General features: G+C 38.0%; 1 protein-coding gene across 1 annotated transcript in view; it reads right to left on the bottom strand.

Moving 5' to 3' along the window:
* brinp2 (BMP/retinoic acid inducible neural specific 2) overlaps positions 1-19385 on the bottom strand; it is a 105615-nt gene that overhangs the window by 11695 nt on the left and 74535 nt on the right. The window contains exons 5-7 of the mRNA XM_031900965.1: positions 9081-9186; positions 7096-7332; positions 2466-2688 (exon numbers count right to left, since the gene is read on the bottom strand). Coding sequence (XP_031756825.1) covers positions 2466-2688; positions 7096-7332; positions 9081-9186 — 566 coding nt within the window. The remainder of the gene's footprint in view (positions 1-2465; positions 2689-7095; positions 7333-9080; positions 9187-19385) is intronic.

The raw sequence follows: 19385 nt of genomic DNA, 5'->3' as shown, positions 1-19385 counted from the left end.
GGTGGCTTGAGTTTATATGTTGTATCAATATGTATCAAGCTACCAAAATAGTAGTCTGCAGAAATCATACTTATTGAGTGCAACACATTTTAAAGTAAATTCATGGTTCTGAATTCTTTGTGGCACTCCATGCCATCTCAAAGAACAAGAAGAACTATTATATTATTACAGAAACCCTATTTTTTGTAGCTCAGCTAAACAATAAGGAGTTTGCATGATCGCAAAAGCAATTCTAAGAAGCGCTAAACTGAGATGTGGGTGTTATTTTCTTATATTTTACTTATGTTTGTCTTCCTGTGTGTTAAATAACTACCTCCTGCTTATCCTTGTTTTGTTATATATAGTTGTGTTTGAAAATTGACTGTGTGTTTGGAAAAATGCCTAGGCTTACATTTTATGACCCCATTCAAGCATTATGACTCTACATTTTGCTTTGAACAGGTTGATGTGCAGTGTATATATCCAATTCAGGAGACAGTAATATATAATTAGTATGTGCTTGCATAAAGTTGGCATCTTTAGGCTATCTCTCAGGTATGTCTTATATAATACAGAAGTGAATTCCCAGATCAGACCAATACTTTTGTACAGTGTTGTAAGTTGTGAAAAAAAATCCTGTTTTTAATGCCTTCCTGTACAAATAACCCATTTGCAATCATATTGTGTCCAATTTCTTTTTTTTTTTTATAATAAAACAAGGAATGCTGTTTTTGGCAGATTTTAAATTATATCATTTTGTTGACACAGAGTAGTCAACAAGAATAGTCTAAACTAGTGTAGTAGCTTATAGCAACCAAATTTTACTATCATTATTCTAACTACAACCTACTGATCAAAACTATTTGGGTTACAATTTATAAGGTTTGTCATTTTACATGTATGTCTAGTTTTCAGAAAGGATGTATAAACTGTGTCCTGACCTTAAAGGAACAGTAACACCAAAAAATGAAAGTGTATTAAAGTAATAAGAATATAATGTACTGTTGCCCTGCACTGGTACAACTGGTATGTTTGCCCCACAAAAGACTACTACAGTTAAACACAGCTGCTGTGTAGCCATAGGGACAGCCATTTAAAGGAGAAAAGGCACAGGTTATTTAGCAGATAACAGATAAACCCTCATTATATTCTACAGAGCGTATCTGTTACTGCTCTGCAACCTGTGCCTTTTCTCCTTTTTTCCAGATTGAATGGCTGCCCCCGTGGCTACACAGCAACTTATTTATATAAACTATAGTAGTGACTTTTGTAACCTTTTAAAAAAACAAAAAGGTTTCATATTTTAAAAGATAAAAAAACAAAAGGGTTTCATATTTTAAAAGATAAAAAAAGGGGTTTCAGATTTTAGACAAACATGTAACAATTAATGAATAATGTTTTGTTTGTTGATTTAAATCACAAGATCAATATCCTTATGGCTCAAGATGAAAGCCATTCAGTAACTCTCAGTATGACCCTATATTCCTGTATATGTACATTTGATACATTATTCCTATATTCCCCATATTACTGCTGAAAACCTTCTGGCAAAAATAGGGCAGATGCTGCAAACTCGACAATACAACAATCATAGCATTTATTCAGATTTGCCCATAAGCCAACCATGTAAACACCTCCATATTATTATTGGCTATAATAGCTTTGTAGATGGCTGTAAAACATTAAGAAATCTAGGCTGGAGTAGGTGCTAAATGTATGTTTTCTTCACATCAGTTACCCCTGCTCCTTACTGACAAATAAATGCCATTTTCTGTAAACAATACTGTTTCTCAATAAATGAGATGCTGTTTATACTCCATGCTGGACCCTACTAGTAGAGGACAAAATCCAGAAGCTATCCCTATGTTTAAAAGTGTGAATTTGTAACATCCAAATAAAATGGCATCAACCATATCTGGATATGTGATGTTGTATATATGACAATACTTGGGCCATTCATTTAATATTTTTCAAACTGATTTCTGCCCTTTTGTTTGTAGAGTTTAGTTTAATGCCAATTAACCCTGTAACTGATGTGGTTATAAGAACTGACAGCGCATAGTCAGAGGTTGCTTTCCCATGGGGGGATCCCAGATGTAAACTGGCCATGAGTAAGTGTCAATAGTTAGATATAAAATACAGTTGAGCCTGTCACATTCAAGAGCCTAATCCCGTGTTCAGCTATTGACCAAGTAGAAACTACTGCCCCTTAAAAATATGTGCACATGAAGGAGTGAATGATGGACTCACCTAAACCTAAAGCAAGGATATATCAATATTTTATCCTGCACGTGGCTCTTAAGAGCAATAAGTACTTTTCTGGTTGAGTAAATGGGCTTATGTGAATCTTTATTCTATGAAATATAGTGGAGGTGTGAAAGGCATTAATGGTTTAATATCTCACTTTCCAGCACCACACCTGATGCTCAAACCCTGTAAAGAAACACATATGTTATCAGGCATTACTATAACATTCATGTTTGTACCTCTCTCTGAGTAAGGTGTATTGAGGCTGGCGCTGGCAATACTTGCTGAGGTTAATCAGGCGCCGCATTTGCCGCTCAGATCTAGTCACAAGTTGTTTGAAGCTGGTTCGTAGCTGCTCATAACGCCGAAGAAGAGCAGGATCAGCATTCCAGAGCTTAGACACAGAAGAGCTATTAAGGAAGCGGTCTGTAGGTAGATTCCTCAGAAAAGAACGGAATTCCACTGAAAGAACATTAAAAAAATTGGGTTATAATTTTATGTAAATCTTTTATTAAATCCAAACCCAGCAGAATTTAAAGGCAATCACACTTCTAATTACGCTGGAATAAGACACTAGTCCATCAAGTTTAATTCTGTACTCTATAAAATCCTACTTGACTCAATATACATTATGGTAAGGCTCAAACCACTATCAGAAGTATAATAAAATGACTGGTTCTGTTATTATCTAGGTATATTCAGCATTGGGTAGTGTTGACAGGTTGGCAGAGTGTTTTATCATCTAAATGGAAGTCTTATTGCAGCATCTTATAGCCACTTCAGAGTATAAGATGCTGCAATAAAATTTCACTTTTGAAGATGTTCCAGCCTATCTATATCATGCTCACACACCTAAATAACAGAGGGATATTTTAATGCTTTCATATACAACATGTTTATGTATGTATGTATGTATGTATGTATGTATATATATCTTTATATCTGTGTGTTAAATAGTGTTTCAGAGTTTTAAGACACAGCTAATTGTTTGCTATCAAATATGCTTGCACATCTAAAAAGTCCTAGCACAAGGTTATTGTTTGCTCAGCACAAACCTACCCTTATAAAAGGGGACTACAGCAGGAAACCGATTGCTGTTGAACTAACATAACTGTATATCACAAAATATCTTAATACACACCTTAGTTCAGCATGAGCAAAATAAAAAGGATTTTTAAATGAATTCTGCTTGTATATTGGAATATCGGATATCACTGACTGCTTTGCTCTTCTGTTTTTATACATTTGATAAATTATTCTCTGCAGTAAAATAAGCTTCAAAAGTAGCCACATGGAAGGTGTATGCCTTCGCTTATTTCCTTCAACATACAGGATTACACAAATAGTGAGGTGTGGTGTGCCATTCTAAGACATATTTACTGAAACAAACACAACCTTTTTCTTATCACTGCTACACAGACTACAGAAACAATGATATAGGATAGAACACACTCATTTCATAAGGCTTTAATCTAAAGAAGTCTCTAAACAAGATTGCTTCAAAATTAAAGCCATAATCATATTAGTAACATACTGCCCCAGGTCAGCTCTGTGTTGTGTTTGCCTATAAATCAGCCATGGTCTGTCCTACAACCAAGCACCTGTTCATTTCCAGTACAGTTTCCTTTGCTTCTTTAAGAGTGAATTCCCGGTGTCAGCGCACGCACATATGCCGGCAGAGCTGCAGAGCCTTCTTTTTTTCCCATTTTCTTACTCTGTTTCTTTGCGCCAATAATCTTGAGCCTGTCGGCCCCACGCACGTAACCACACTCCAATCAGATCACAGCCCTATTTTTTCTAGGACAACAATATACACAGTCCTGCACAATGCGATAGAAGGGAGCAGCAGGAGGGAGTGGCGTAGAGATGGTGACCACAATAAAGTGCTAAACTTTAAAGATGTATATCAGGAGCTAGAAGGCACACTGAAGGAAGATAATATAGCGGTTCAGGAGGCACAAGTATGCCTAAACTATAGGTGCTTTTGTGCTTAAACACCTTTCCTTCTCTTTTAAATCTAAGTGCAATAGAAGATCCACACAAAAATACGTGCCAGTAGGTTGCCATGGGTTTCTAGACCTGTAGAAAACTTTGCAACATTATTACATTACACCCATGGCACTTTAATTTTCACATTCTGTAGTCCAAAAGTGTTAAATCCTGTTGCTCTACAGCATTTTAGAAAATAAAGTATGGCCTTGGATAACCAGTATTTACCACATTTTGGAGGAAGCTATATTATTTATTTCCAGGGACACTGACAGTTTTTGAAGACAGACACTGAATATGGCAAGAGGTAGTTTAAACCATTTATAACAGTTTATTCATAACTTTCCTAACAGCATCTACAGCCTATTAGTATGAGGTCTTTCTCAAACTGTAGCTGTCAAATGTCTCCTCTGCATCCATACAATTTAAGTCACATCAGCATGCTACTGTTGCCATGGCAGCCCCATGTAGATTATTAACGGGACAGCTGCTATGTGCATAACCTGTCAGATGCTTTGGGTCCTTTAGTAAGTGACAAGGAACACTGTAGGAGTTAGGTTATCCCTAGTGAGCTGAAAATATGTAATGAACAGGAAAACCTTTTTCAGAAAAGAAATGAATCGGAAAATATACCTGGAAACTAAATGTCTCACTGAATATCACTGAGGTTTCTAAAAACATTTCGACTTCCCCTTTGAGCAGTAACAAGGTTAAATGAAGTGCCCTTCATGTTCAGAGATATTTTGCCTTCACTGATTTAGTTACAAGGTGCAACATATTGTAATGTACTATTTTGGTTAAACATGCATATAGGAATACATAGAGGAACATATTGCTAATAATACATTGATTAGCGTGGCAGAAATGTAAGCACATTCAAAGAAGCATACCAGTTTGAATACAGACCACTGTGTACAGATCATGTCTAGGCTAAAATTAAATAAATTGGAACATCCCACTGTAATCGAAGACTTACGACCTTGGGCTATCTTCCCCACAGCTCAGGGATAATATATACACTTTCTCCTTTGTTTTTGTATTTGTTGGAGTGTTTGGATGACTGTGCAATGAATCCTAAAAAGTAGGACAAATAGCCCTTTAGTTTTGCACCAGTGTCTCCTAAATAGAAAGTATAAGGACCTCTCTGTTTGTTGGTGGTGGTTTTTTTTCCTCTTTTGTAAATCTGGTAGGTTCCAGTGCCACTACTGCTAAACAGAGCAGCATTACTTTGCAGCCTCACTGGATTCCAGAAGTAAGAATACTGAATAGTATTGCATGCTTTTGTTTTGCATAGAAAGGGAACTTACAATTTTCACAAGCGGTCCATGTTTTATTCAGAATCACAGTTTCCATGGTCTCTTGTGTTCCCATTTAGCTGTTTGTCTCTAAACATCTCAGTGCATTAGTCAACAAGAAATATTGAATGTTTTTGGCACGGAAAAAGGTGTACCAACATATATTTTTCAAATCTGATAAATAGGAACTAGGATCTCTTTCAGAGACAATGTGCAACAATATATTTCAATATGTCAGGGTATTCTAAATAAAGGATAATTCATTCATACTGCCTACAGTAGCTTTCTGCGTAATACATTTGCTTTTCTGAGAGACAAAGGAACAGGTGCTAAAAATATGCAAAGGAAATCAAATGCAAAAACCTCTCCCAATTCAAGAACTGAAAATTTATCATAGATAAGCTAAATGTTTATTGTAGTTTACCATACATTTAAAGATCTGCTAGTTTGGTATGACTGTCACCTATAAGGCTGACTTCACAGTTACATTCTCTGAGACACCCAAATCCTCCACTACTATTCCCCACTCATTTGGATTGGAAATACAGGGCTAATCAGCCTGAAATGCATGTGAGAAATAATGGCTAAAGGCACCACTTCCAGAGCTGCCAAGCTTTTCTCCTCCAAGTAAATGTAAAGCAGAAGTGGTGGTGTTTGGTGCTTTTCAGCTGATTGAGAATACAATTCATGTGCCATAGCCATAAGAACAACAACCATGAGCACAACTGTAGTATAGAGCAATTAGCTCCTGTTACACAGTCTTCTACTGATAATTCACCTACTCTTTGCCACATTGTGGCATAACAAATACAATCTGCAATGTCCATTTTGGGGATTAATGAGGATATCAGTCCTGAAATGAAGGCAGGGTCGGTCACTAATGTGTCTACTAAAGCTAATCAAGTACTCTCTTATATTTTAAAGGCTTTGACTCAAGGGATGAAAACATAATTTTGCATCTTTATAGATCAATACCAATGGATCATCTTAAGAGTAGTGTAATTTTAGGCGCAACACCACAGGGAAAATATTACTGAGCTGAAAAGTGTGCGGAGACATGCAACTAAACAGGTAAGAGGAAAGGAAGAATTATGAGTGAAGGCTATGTTGTGTTTTCTCTGGAGAAAAGGTACTTATGAGAGGACATGACATTCAATTACAAATGCATTAAAGGACATTACAGACAGAGAGGGAGCGAACAAAGGATAAAATGCAAATTCTATTAATGCCTTTAAGAGTGACTTTGGTGCCTTTTAGGACAGGCAAAATGCACTGGGCTACAGGTTTTGTGTATGTATGTGACTGTGTATTTATGTGTGTATGTATGTATGTATATATTATATATACAGTATAACTCGCAATCACCAATGAATTCTTTTTTTAAAAGCAAGTATCTTATTAGTTGCTATAAGTTAATACACATGGGCAAACATTGTGCCTTCTATTACATATGGGGGATAGCAGCCAAAAATTTGAGAGAGCTAACCTATAAATATATATATTTTTTTTCATATCATGGCAGTGTTTAGATAGCTGCAAATACCTGTGATGCATGGAGACTAAGTTAATGTAACATAATTCTCACCAGATTCCTCAAATTCCTTATTTTGACTGGCACTCTGTTCCTCTGCCTGCGCCAGGCTCTTCTCCAAGAGACGAATTTCCTCAGTCGGACAGTTGCATTGTGGGTAGGCCGGATCACAACGACACCAGCATTCTCCCCCACGGCACTCCAGTTCTCCCTGGGAATTACAGGAAATGTAGGACAATGCAGCCCTCACAAACCTTGTACGTAGGTATTGAGGAAGAAGCGCCTGCAGCCCTTGATTGGAAGAGAAATGTGGATATAATACATTTAATTAAAAAGACCTTTCTGTCTCAGTGAAGCAACTCCTGTACTACTGTACTTACAAAATAATGCTACAAGAGACACTGTAAGCACACATAATCCAACTGTCAAACAAGCAGAGCCCGTATCTAGAATATGTCATGCATTTATTCATACCCCTGTGTACTGTACCTATTTTTGGCTTTGTTTGCTGTACAGCTTTAGCTGGAGCCAAGGACCTACAGTTAATTGCAGCAGCTAGAAAACGGATGGCTGTTTGCAAAGGGATGCTAGGAATGTCATTATAGGCTCTGGGTAAGTTTTATGCCATGACTGCAGGAATGTGGATACCTTTTTTTTTCTTTTGGCAAACAGATATGCATACAATAAACAGCATGTAATTGAGCATTCACATCATGCTCCCAGTCACCTGCAAGTGCCAGGCAAACAGAAGATTTAAATCATGACTTTCTAAGTGCCCAGTGTTGGAGTGTGGTCCTGTAAACAGATAAATCCACTGAATTGAAAAGCAATTTAGAGGCAGTAAATCAGCAGTGAGCCTGTTTTATAGTTGCAGCCATATGTGGTGTTGTTTTGTGTATATACATGATAAGGTGAATTGGGGTAAATGTGAGCACTCTAAACATGAAAGGTTTCATCAATGTTTCAGTGAGCTATGAATCTTTGTACTCTTTATACGATGAAAACATGCCAGTGTTCAAAGATGCTCAAAAGCCTTCATTTATCTGCAGTTCTGCACAACTGACAGAATCCATAAGGGTGACCAAGCCGTGGGTATTTTCAGCAAATGCTGCAGCTGCTTTTTGATGAATGCATTATTAATTGTACAAAGGCATAGTGGTACCGACTTTCCCAGAATTGCCTATGAAATAATTATCCAGCACGGTAATTCTCATGTGTGTTCTCTTTAACTGCTCTACTTATGAATGTAATTGAACTTCAGCTCTGAATCAAGCTTTTTACTTCCAAGGGGGACACAAATGCAATGTTCGACAATTCAACCCCCGCGCTGTCCGCCAAACCACCCCCCTCCCCCAAAAGCTGGAGGGAAAGCTCACCTTTACAGTTACTTACTAGACTACAGATTTAAGCAACTGTGCAATAACCCTTCTTATTTTTAATCACTGTTATTTAAGTGGTCATACTGCTCCATTAGGTGAATTGTAAATATACTGTCTAGTTGTCAGATGTGGTAATATTAATAATGGCTATGCCAAATACATCCTCATACAGCCAAATCCCCACTGACGTTCTTATCAACCCCTTTTGAGGGCCACAATTTGAGACTGGACCCTTAATAGGTACCAACGCAAGGTATAGGCTGGATGTCTGATTCCATATTTTATAGATTGTATTTCTCAAGGTGAGCATCCCCTGCAGTACTCATGAGAGTAGCACTAGCCACCCTGAGTCCATACTTTGTTTAACTGCAATGCCATGTTTTATATGCACAATACACTAGCAATAGCTACAATATCTGGTGCTGAGGCGATGCCAATGGAGTTCCATGGCACCTAATGACATATTTTAGGTTTGCGCCAGCCATAACACTCCAGTAGCTCAGTTTGTCACAATCCTGTACCACACAGTATTGTAACATTTATATGATTTGCTGTTCTGTTATCCGAAGGCAGTTCATTTCATGTATCCTAAATCCTGTCTTGCATTCTTATTATTTGCCTGTGTTAGTTATTTTTGCCAGGTATTTATTAAATTCTCACCAAGAAGCTGAACGCGGCTCTCAGGGCCCATCACCAGCACAGAGCTGACGGAATCCAGGTTGTCATAATTGCTGCAGCCCAAAGGTCCAGTCCTTGTCTCTGTCACCTGCATAAAGAAATGAGTGTTATGAGCAGGCCAGTACAAAAACCAATAAGAGGCAGCATACATTTTGTAAGCCAGATCTATTCCCAATTGGTTTCACTTGTCTTGTGGCATTGACTGTCATTGCATTGACCCCATCATCGCTGCATATGTTGTCCCAACAGACAACCGACCCAGAACTGTTAACAACAATTTTCATTTTCATAATGTTTTGCAGCAAGTGATGCCTGAATAATATAAATTAGGACTGTAAATATCAAACTAATTAATATTCCCTCAGAATAGTAGAGTTTCCTTTTTATATATTGTAGCATGGTTGGGAAAATAATAGTAGGAAAATATATCCCTCCCAGAATCCTCTACGAAGCAGCACAAAGGGCTGTGAAATGAAAGATCTGTGCAGCTGTAAGGGCTGATTAGCCTACTTTTGGTTGTATTTGGGATATCAGCCATATGAACTTGTATTTCTGTCAAGTCTGCTGTGTTAAATAAACTCACACCAGGATTCAGCTGGAACCCTGTGTACCTGTCTCTTTCTCTGTGTGAAAGGAGCTGCCACTTCTTCCTAAAGAACTAAACACCCAGAAGAGATTGGTGTGATTAAAACAAAATACTATGAAACTGACACTTCAATACATATGCTCACAATCTAACAGTCTCTTATGTTTCATTTAATAAATATTATTGCCAGTCAGGTGGCTGACAAAAGGTAAACCCTGTTAAAATGCTTATTAATGAGGTGCTGAACCATCATTTGGCCTTGGTACCAGGCCCACATTTGTAGAGAGGCTACAAAGGACCGGGCCTAGGGCGGTACAAATTTGGGGACAGCATGCTGCCCTGCCACACTAAAATGTTGAAATTTTGCTCCCATTCGGAGCAATGGGGACTCCCCGATGAATGGGAGTGGCCTCGGGGTGCCCGGATAAGAAAACTGGCACTGCTTAGTACAGCTTGTATGCTACTTATAGGATTGATTGTCAACTGTGCAAAAAGAAATGCTAACAGTACTTCTTCTAGACTGCTTTATAGAAGCCAGAGATATCTGTCATATATTTGTTACAACTACAAATCCATTCAAACATTTGTCTCTACCTAGAATTTTCAACATGTTGTTTCTCTTTAATACAGGTATGGGATTTGTTATCCGGAAATCCATTTTCCAGAAAGCTCTGAATTACAGGAAAGGCCATCTCCCATTATTATCAAATTATTAAAAATCATTTCCTTTTTTATTTGTAGTAATAAAACAGTACCTTGTACTTGATCACATCTAAGATATACGTAATCCTTGCCTTCAACCCAGAAAAGTAAAAATGGGCACCTACTTTGAGACCACTGGGAGAAACATCAAAGTGGGTGAAGACCACCAACATGTTTCTCACGGGCCACTGGTTGGGGATCACTGTGCTAGAATAACATGTCCAGTACAGGAAGCACAGTGCTGCCAACATGGGTACAAGAGAGCCCTGTACATGTAAGAACAGGGCTCCCAATGCACCTTGCATTGTGCCTAATGAACATGTGGGATGGACAATGTTCCCGTGGTTTTAGGCATCTCACCTATACCAGTTGTCCTTGTAACTAATTGTAAATTTCATGGTCGGTTGCCTTCATTATGCAGCATTATATACAGAGCAAGAGAGAATAAGTTCACTAGAAAAAAATGAAAGGACTAGCCATGATTTTGTGTAGATTAACATTGTTGATGAGCATGACATCGTACAGAGGTTATTAAGCAACAAGGGCAAAGACTGTCCCGGGTCACTAACCCAAAGCAATCAATTTACCCATCTTGCACAAATAAAGAAAGCATATATATGATTTTGGATGATGCCTTCTATGTGCTGTACATGTGCACACAGAAACACGCACACAGTGGATGAAGTACTTTACTATTTGAAATGTGAAACAAATGTACAAACACCAGCAGATGAGGGAGAGGGTAATTTTCCCTTATAGTCTAATGCGTATGAGGGATCACATTGATACTCAGAGGAATGAACATTTGCGTTAGCAATTTATAAAACACAGAACAATTTATTAGTTACGAGATTACAGTATTGATTAAGAAAGCATTCCTTTAGTCTCTTTACATGTCAGCAGATATGGTGACATATTGGGTAAGAAGTATTTCCGCAAAAAAACAGTGGCAAGTAAAATACTGATGGTAAGAAAATAAGAAGATTGTCTATAAATCTCCAATTCTAGAAACAAGAGGAACTAAATAAAATCCATGCTCACCGAAACATTATAAAAATGTAATATTACACTAGATACGTAAGTCTAGAAGAGGTCACATGGCCATAACACAACGGTATAGAATCCTGACTCACGAAGGCTCATTTATTACTCCATTGCAAAGATGTATATACTGGTGCAATAGCTGGAGGCAATCAGATGCTTCCTCTCATTCTGCTAATTGCACTGGACCAATCAATTCTGATTGAGACTGCTATTCCCATTATCAGGAAAGCATTTTAGCAATATATCTAATACTAGGACTAACAATGTGGAATAAATAATTCCTGCAATAACTACAGTGCTCTATACTCTACACATTGCCGTACTCATTGTTGGTCTGTAGTAGGATTCAGGAGAGCATTACAGGTAGACAAAAGCAGACCACCTGGTTTTGGGCCTAAGTGGTAGACCATGCCACCTATCAACTATATGTGCCTCTGAGTGATAAAGACAGCAAAAGAACACAGTGTAAAAGATCGATATGAGCTTCAAGTGAGTAGACAGTAGTGATACAGATTGAATTTTGTGGTGTTTGTAAGAGAAAAAACTTAGCTAGACAGTAAGATACAAAGGTATATCTTGTGATTTTAAAAAACAGTTTAGAGCTATGCCTATCTCTATACCTCCCTAAAATAAAGATTTCCATATAAAACATATATAATAAATTGTGTTATGTTAATACAACTTACGACAGAAATGCCTTTGCTGCATTTCCCTATATACAGAAAAAGCTGCAAAAGGTGCTTTTTCAAAATAGAACATTCTGAAATAATTTGTGATGGCATGATAATGATCTAAATTATTTCCAATAGCTAAATATGAGCTAATGAGTAAAACAAGATAACGAGCAAAGCCTAAAGAGACCAGAAATAAATTAAGGAGTGAAAAATGGAAACTTCAGAGTCATGCTTTGGTAAATAAGGCCTTAAATGCTTCTAGGGAGTAATGCTTAATAAGAGAATAATGGCAAATGACTTACAATGATTACAATTTTTGTCGATGTTGTTGCCCACATTATATGCATTTTTAATCAAGTTTGATAACTCAAACACTCTGACAAAGCAAAAGCATGTATTTCTTGAAAATAATTAATTATTGTTATATTTCAGGGTGCTGGTTCTTTTGTGCACCGTTGGAAATACATATTGCTCTTTCTGCATCAGCTGCCAGAGACCGGAAGCTCTCATCTCAAATCAGCAATACAGAGCTGGCCCTAGATGTGCGTCAATATTTTCAAAGCAAAGATAAAAAAAAAAACCCTAATATAAATTCTTTTCTGCTGAATTCCGCACTATCCACTTATCTGTGGCTCACAAAAAGCCCCTTAGGGAGCTTTAAACTTACCATAATGATATAACAAGAGAATGTATTATACAATATCCAGTCTTTCACAAACCCACAGCTGAACCTTGACCCTCCAGTATAGTTTCTATAAATACTACTGCACAGGGCAATACTATAATATCTTATAGTATTGCTAACAGTATTTCTTATAGTTAAGCTAATATCATATACAAAACTAAGGTTATAAAAATTCCATTCCTTCCACCAGCACACATTAGGTTAAAGAACTCCGGCTTCCAAACCAAAATTTGTTAAAGAGCCCCCACAGCATAGAAACCCCTAACTTCTCAATGTAATCTGTTCCTTCAAAAAGTATAAATAAATAGCATTTGTTAAAGCTGAAATCCAGCTGCAAAACAGTTCTTCCTTCTGCATCATTTGAAATCTTGGCAGGGGAGGAAGGACTAAAACAGAAATGTTAAAATTGTAACAACTTCTCCACAGTTTACAGACAGCATGCAGGAAACCTCCTTTTTGGAGGATGCAGGCTAAAGGAGTCTGAGGATAGATATTAAAGTGGAGTTCCCCTTTAATATGTCAAGCCAAGTCAAGAAATAAAGAGGTTTTAAAGCAAATGCCTTACAGAAAACATATAAGATAAGATATGCTGTGTGTGTTTGAGAAACCACATTACTGAGCATCCCACTGTGGTTTTATTATTTGCTGTCACCACACAGGGGACAAGATTTAATTTTTTGTCCAAAATTTCACTTCCTACAGCTGAAGAGAAATATATTTACTATTGCTACCAGAAGTGGCATCATTCACACAAGTAGTGGGAGGAGCCCTTGATTTCTTGTCCAATGTTATAAATCCCATTTTTTAAAATATATTTAAACAATTTTATAAAAGGCCATCTATCCATTTCCATGTTTTTGCAATAGCACATTGCTGTATGTACCTCTGTACCAACACTGTATAGTTAGCCCCCATAACTGAATTACCCTGTCGAATATGCTATTAGATTTAAAGGAATAATAAGAAAATGTGAAGTCCTTCACACAGTAATTGAGAATGAAACGCATATAAAGGATTGCTTCAGTGCTATACAAACAACTCAAGAATTCAAAGTACTGAAAACAAATCTAAAAAACAAGGCTACATCCATTGGTTGTTGATAATAATATCCAATATTTATTGCCTCTATAAATCTATACGCTTTGTCAGATTATTCTATTTCCCCTTACCTACACAACATTGATCAATATAGAACATACACTACAATATGGCAAGAAAACAATTGAATTGTTGATTTAAGAACGTAAAAGAAACACAGAGACTGCCCCTGGACTTGTGTTTCTTCTTTCTTAGCTCACACAACCATTGCAGCGGTCGGCTGTAATCCAGGCTGAGATCAAATACTGAAGGGTAATCTGTTTCTGTCTCCATAGCTATGTGTCTAACCATGATCTAATTAGCCTACTCAGACTTCAGTGTACTCACACTGCAGTATCTTTTAAGGCCTGCGTGCTCTTATTGATGAGCCTCAACTGGAGTTCATTAGCCTAAGGCATCATAAGTTTAACTGTTCTCTTCCATGGAGCCTTAATCAGCACAAAGCTAATATAAACCACTTCAATGATTGTATCAGCCAGGACTGAATCACTAATGACTGTCACTCATTCCATTCTTCAATATGCTTCTGCACACTTCAATGAGAAGCTGCAGCTTTGTAGTACTCAGTCCTATATACATCAGCCTGGCAAAGACCCCCAACAGGCACTTCTCTCTGTTTGCGCTCTATGGAGCAGCTTCAAGGTACTAAGATTTGTTTCCTATCTTTATACTACCTTTAATTGAAAAACATTTTCTTATTCACACTAATGTCATCCTACTTTATTTTAGTAATCAAAGACAGAGCATTCACTGTATAATAGAATGTAAAACTTTACAGATTACCCAAGAGAGGCTAAAAATGATAAAAGTAGGAGAAATAATGTGTGAAACTTTGCTTTTATTTAAATGCACAAAATTCTGTACAAAACACAGAGACTGATTTATCAATTACTATTATTGATCAATAGATGTATATAGTTCACCAAGGAAAGTGCACGAGTTGTTCAGTGTGATCAATATTGCTCATTATAATTACTGAGTGAACAGGAAATTCTGAACTTCCTGGATAATGGATCCCATACCTTTATTATTAACAGGTATTTATAAAGCACCAACATATCCCAAAGTGCAGTACAATTTATTGGTGTATACACTGAACATACAGATTATATAAAAAAAAATTCAGCTAACACAAAAAGGAGAGTTCTGCTCAAAACAGCATTCCCTCTAAAAGATTCAAGATAAAAGGTACAAAGACAATTCATGCAAGAACTTTGCCAGCACTTCATACATAAACAGGCACAAACAGCGCCGGATTTGTACTGGGGACGCCCCCAGGCCGCCCCCATTTGGCGCCCCCTATCCCCACCCGCCGAGCGAACGCGCATGCGCCAAAGTTGAAGCTCCCATATGGAGCAGTGGTGAGAGTTCCCCATTGCTCCGTATGGGAGCAAAATGTTAAAATTTGCCTGCGGCGGGGCGGCATGCCGCCCCTATGCTTGTGCCGCCCTAGGCCCAGGCCTTTGTGGCCTCGCCACAAATCCGGGCCTGGGCACAAAGTGACACTGTAGTGCTGTGCCTAGGTGGGGTGTAAAGCACAAAACTTGTGTAACAAACTGACTCCCGAATAAATAAGAGATCAAAATTCCCACCTGGAGACAAACATGAGTTCAATATTTTTGCAACAGGGAAAACAATTATATGTGAGGTGCTTTTTAAAGGAACAGTTCAGTGAAAAAATAAAACTGGGTAAATAAATAGGACGTGTGAAATAGAAAGTTTTTCTAATACAGTTAGACAAAAATGTCATCTATAAAGGCTGGAGTGAGAGGATCTACTCCAGCCTTTATGGATGACATTTTTGGCTAAATAACTATTTTGAAAATATTTTATTTTTCACACAGCCTCTCTCTTTAGCCAGTTTCATTTTTACACTGAATCGTTCCTTTAAAGCTGAAGGCTCTACAAACCTTCAGAACCTACAAACCAGAATGCTCCTTCTGGGTCTAGCCTGTGGGCATTGTTGTCTCCGCTGCACCTAAATAAAAGTTCCTTTTGTGTAAGAGCTTGATAACAGCTAGGAAATGAAATTGGACAAGTTGGCAGCCTAGAAGAAAAGTGCATGGGAAGATCAGTTTTGGGGGTGGTATACTGAAAATTGGTACTGATGTAGCTGACAATCCAGCCATGCCCAGATTTGTACAAAAACCAAATAGGTTTAGGGTCTAGGGTGGCAGACATTTAAGAAAGTAGCAGGATGGGAGACAGTACCACTTTACTCATCAGTTCATTGGTTAGTACCAAATGTATGTGTTTGTGGTGAGGGCTAGGAGTAAAGTGTAGGTGCATGTTAGGGACCCTTCCCAAATCTTGGTGGTGACTGTAGGCAAACAAAAAAGAATTAACCCATTGTTTGTACAGTTAGACAAGCAGTGTGCTTCCTCTTCTATCATTCTCATTCTCTCTCTCTCATATAACCTTTAGCTTTAACACATACAGTAGCTTTATTCCCTCCTGATAAGGTCTGGGAGTTTTCAGCATTTTCTGCACAGCAATGCTAAAAATATTAAACTCTTTGCTGCTTTGTGGTCAGCAACACAAATATATTGATTCTGAAACCATATGAAAAAAAGCAACTAGCCTGGGAAAAAAACAGCCAACAGCATCTAAAATACCCACAAGGCATGAGTATATTTCTGTACAGTGTTGAATAGATTTCCATTCTTCTTGTTTTTATGAATGTTGGCATTGTCTACAACTAGCAAGACTTCAATATCACTTACCCTGTGCTGGATGCATTCATTTAATGCTCCATTAAGACAATCATTTTTACATCTTACACTTCTGAATTACATAGCTTCTGATTCCATTTTTAGTCCCAAATGTGCTGAAAGCATTTTCAATGTAACCCCCTCCATGATTTGACGGTACAATAAAATGGTAGTAGGGAAATTGTTCTTCATCTTATGAAGAAAACAGAAGATTAGGAAGAGCTTTCAAGAAGTCAGCTCCAATTGCGCAATTGCATCTAAAAGCCCTTTAGATGCTACATGTATAATATGAATAACATCAGTGGAACATATGTGCCTAATAAAATATAAATATAGCATGGACTTTAACCACAAAGCTAAAAAATGTTGCTGTGACGTTTCCCATACAGTCTTTTTAAAAAGATCCCAAGCACATCCCCACCTCCTGTAAGATTTGCTAGGTATGGCGGGGTTGGCACCCTCCCACAACTCTAATATAGAAAAATTAGTGGCACTACAGAGCTAGTACAAGTGGTGAGCCCCCTGCTAGTTTATTGCCTATACTGGCATGACCCTTCATCAGTTATCCTCATGCACACATTTAGCAATTGCATCTAAAATCCCTTTAGGTGCTACATGTATAATATAAATAAAATAAAAAATACAAAACTATAGCATGGACTATCCAGAAAGCTCAAAAATATTGCAATCACCTTCCCCATAGAGTCATCTTTAAATGCACAATTATTCTTGACCGGTTTGTATGGTCACATGTTTTTAGTAGCTTAATGGCATAGATAACAGATAATAGAGACCTGTGATATGGAAAATCCCAGGTCCAGGTATTCTGTAGCACAATGCCAAATAGACAACCACGGTTATGGCCACAACAAATTTGTTATAAAAATACACTGATTACCATGTAAAGCACTATGGGAAGCATTGCCACCAATACTATACATACACGTTGAACTCAAAATGCATGTGTTTATTACTGTATCCAACAGCAACTTTGGCCCCAGGGTGATCTGAGAATTTATGTATTGGTGTTCCCTAAAAAACTCAGAACTCATGGTTGGAAAGCAAATGAATTTCAGCTATACTAAGCTATATTTACTTTTAATTAGTGTTACGTAGCGTCATTAAATCCATTAACAATGTTAACAGAACATCATGGCTCAGCATGGAAAAAGTAATGAATTATTAGAAGAAGGGTGTAGTTAATGAGCAAAACAGCTAAATACAATACATACGATAACATTTTAGGTATTGCTTTCGAGCCAACAATCCCCCAAATAATTATGGGTATACATAACCACAATTCCTAAAAAATTTGAGAATATTATAGTGGCATTCCCTTCAGCAGCTAAAGGGTTACGGGTAAAAGCAACTCAACGTTTATTCACTGGAGATCCCACAGCTCGACAGAATATTAGGAGATGGGATTAGCATTCTGTTTGCGGAGACAAAACTGCAAAGTGTTGCCTTTTATAATTAGCAAATAGTTTGGCAGCACTGCGCATAGAAACACTGTACATTATATGGTTTCCATAATAAATATTAAATCAATACGCAGATTCTTCCTTACAGGCGTAATCATTTTATGTACAATACACAAACTGTTCCTAACGGAAATGTCTTCCCAGCTGTAGTTCTTGGAGAGCTTGCCGTGTGTATGTGGGGATGATAAGACAAATAAAATATTAAAAGCAAACATAAATGCCTATGTAGAAAATTCAAATTCACAAGATCAGAGGGCATAAATGTTCAAAATTAGCCACACAGATCAAAAGACTGACGATGAGAACAGAGACTGATGTAGAATTATTCAGCAGGGAGCCCAGCAAGCGGAATGCCAGCCAAAGATCTAATAGAATAGGTGCTAAGGGGACAGAAGGGAACTAACTTCACAGAGAACTGTGGCAGAAACTACTTCATAGCCCTCAGCAGATATTGGTAATGCATATGGGGTAGGTCAACTCTCTATCCTTCTGCTTCCTGATTTGAACCACTGAGCCCAGTGGTGAACCCCCAAAGGGAACATAAGTAGATATTTCTAAATACAGTATTTTGTATCTTAATTTACAACTATGGCTATGGGAAACTTTAAGCTAAGAGATTTAAAACAGCCTTGAAATGGAAACCCATTTTTTTAATCACATGAAAAAACTACCTTAAAAAAAAGAAAGGAAACAGTTTTTAGTAAGCACCTAACGTGTGTGTCAAATATAGAATAGGGCCCTATGGGAGTCCTGACTTATGCACAATTTGCAATGTAAGGGGTCAACTGAAATGGTTTAAATAATCCATTAGTTCAGGATCTTTTTTTGGACAGATCTCCCATATGACTGGTTGCAATAGGTAACACCTTATATTACATAAGCCTAATACACTCATGTCAAACACAAGGCCCGCGGGCCAAATCCGGCCCGCCAGGCCTTGCAATGTGGCCCGCACCGCTCTGTCATAGGAGGCTTGTGATCTTGCGCCAATCTATTACGCATGCGCAGTACCGCCGCTCCCTAAGTCTTCACCAGTGGCTCCTTCTGTCTTATGCCGCGGCAACAGGCCCTTTTATAAGGTTGCGCCCGTGCGTATGACGTCACACGTCAGCGACGAGGCGCAACCTTATAGTAGTGCCTGTTGCCGCGGCATAAGACAGAAGGAGCCGCCGACATCACAGGTCTGTTGGGGGTACTTTCTGTGGGGGCTCTGTGTGTGCGGGCTGGCTACTGTCTATGGGGGGTACTGTGTATGAGGCAATTGGGGGCACTTTGTGTGGGGGCTACTGTCTATGGGGGGTACTGT

The sequence above is a fragment of the Xenopus tropicalis genome, chromosome 4 (genome assembly GCF_000004195.4).
Source record: "Xenopus tropicalis strain Nigerian chromosome 4, UCB_Xtro_10.0, whole genome shotgun sequence".
Classification (NCBI taxonomy): domain Eukaryota; kingdom Metazoa; phylum Chordata; class Amphibia; order Anura; family Pipidae; genus Xenopus; species Xenopus tropicalis.
The sequence above is the reverse complement of the archived record's forward strand: the minus strand, read 5'-3'. Positions and strand labels throughout refer to the sequence as shown.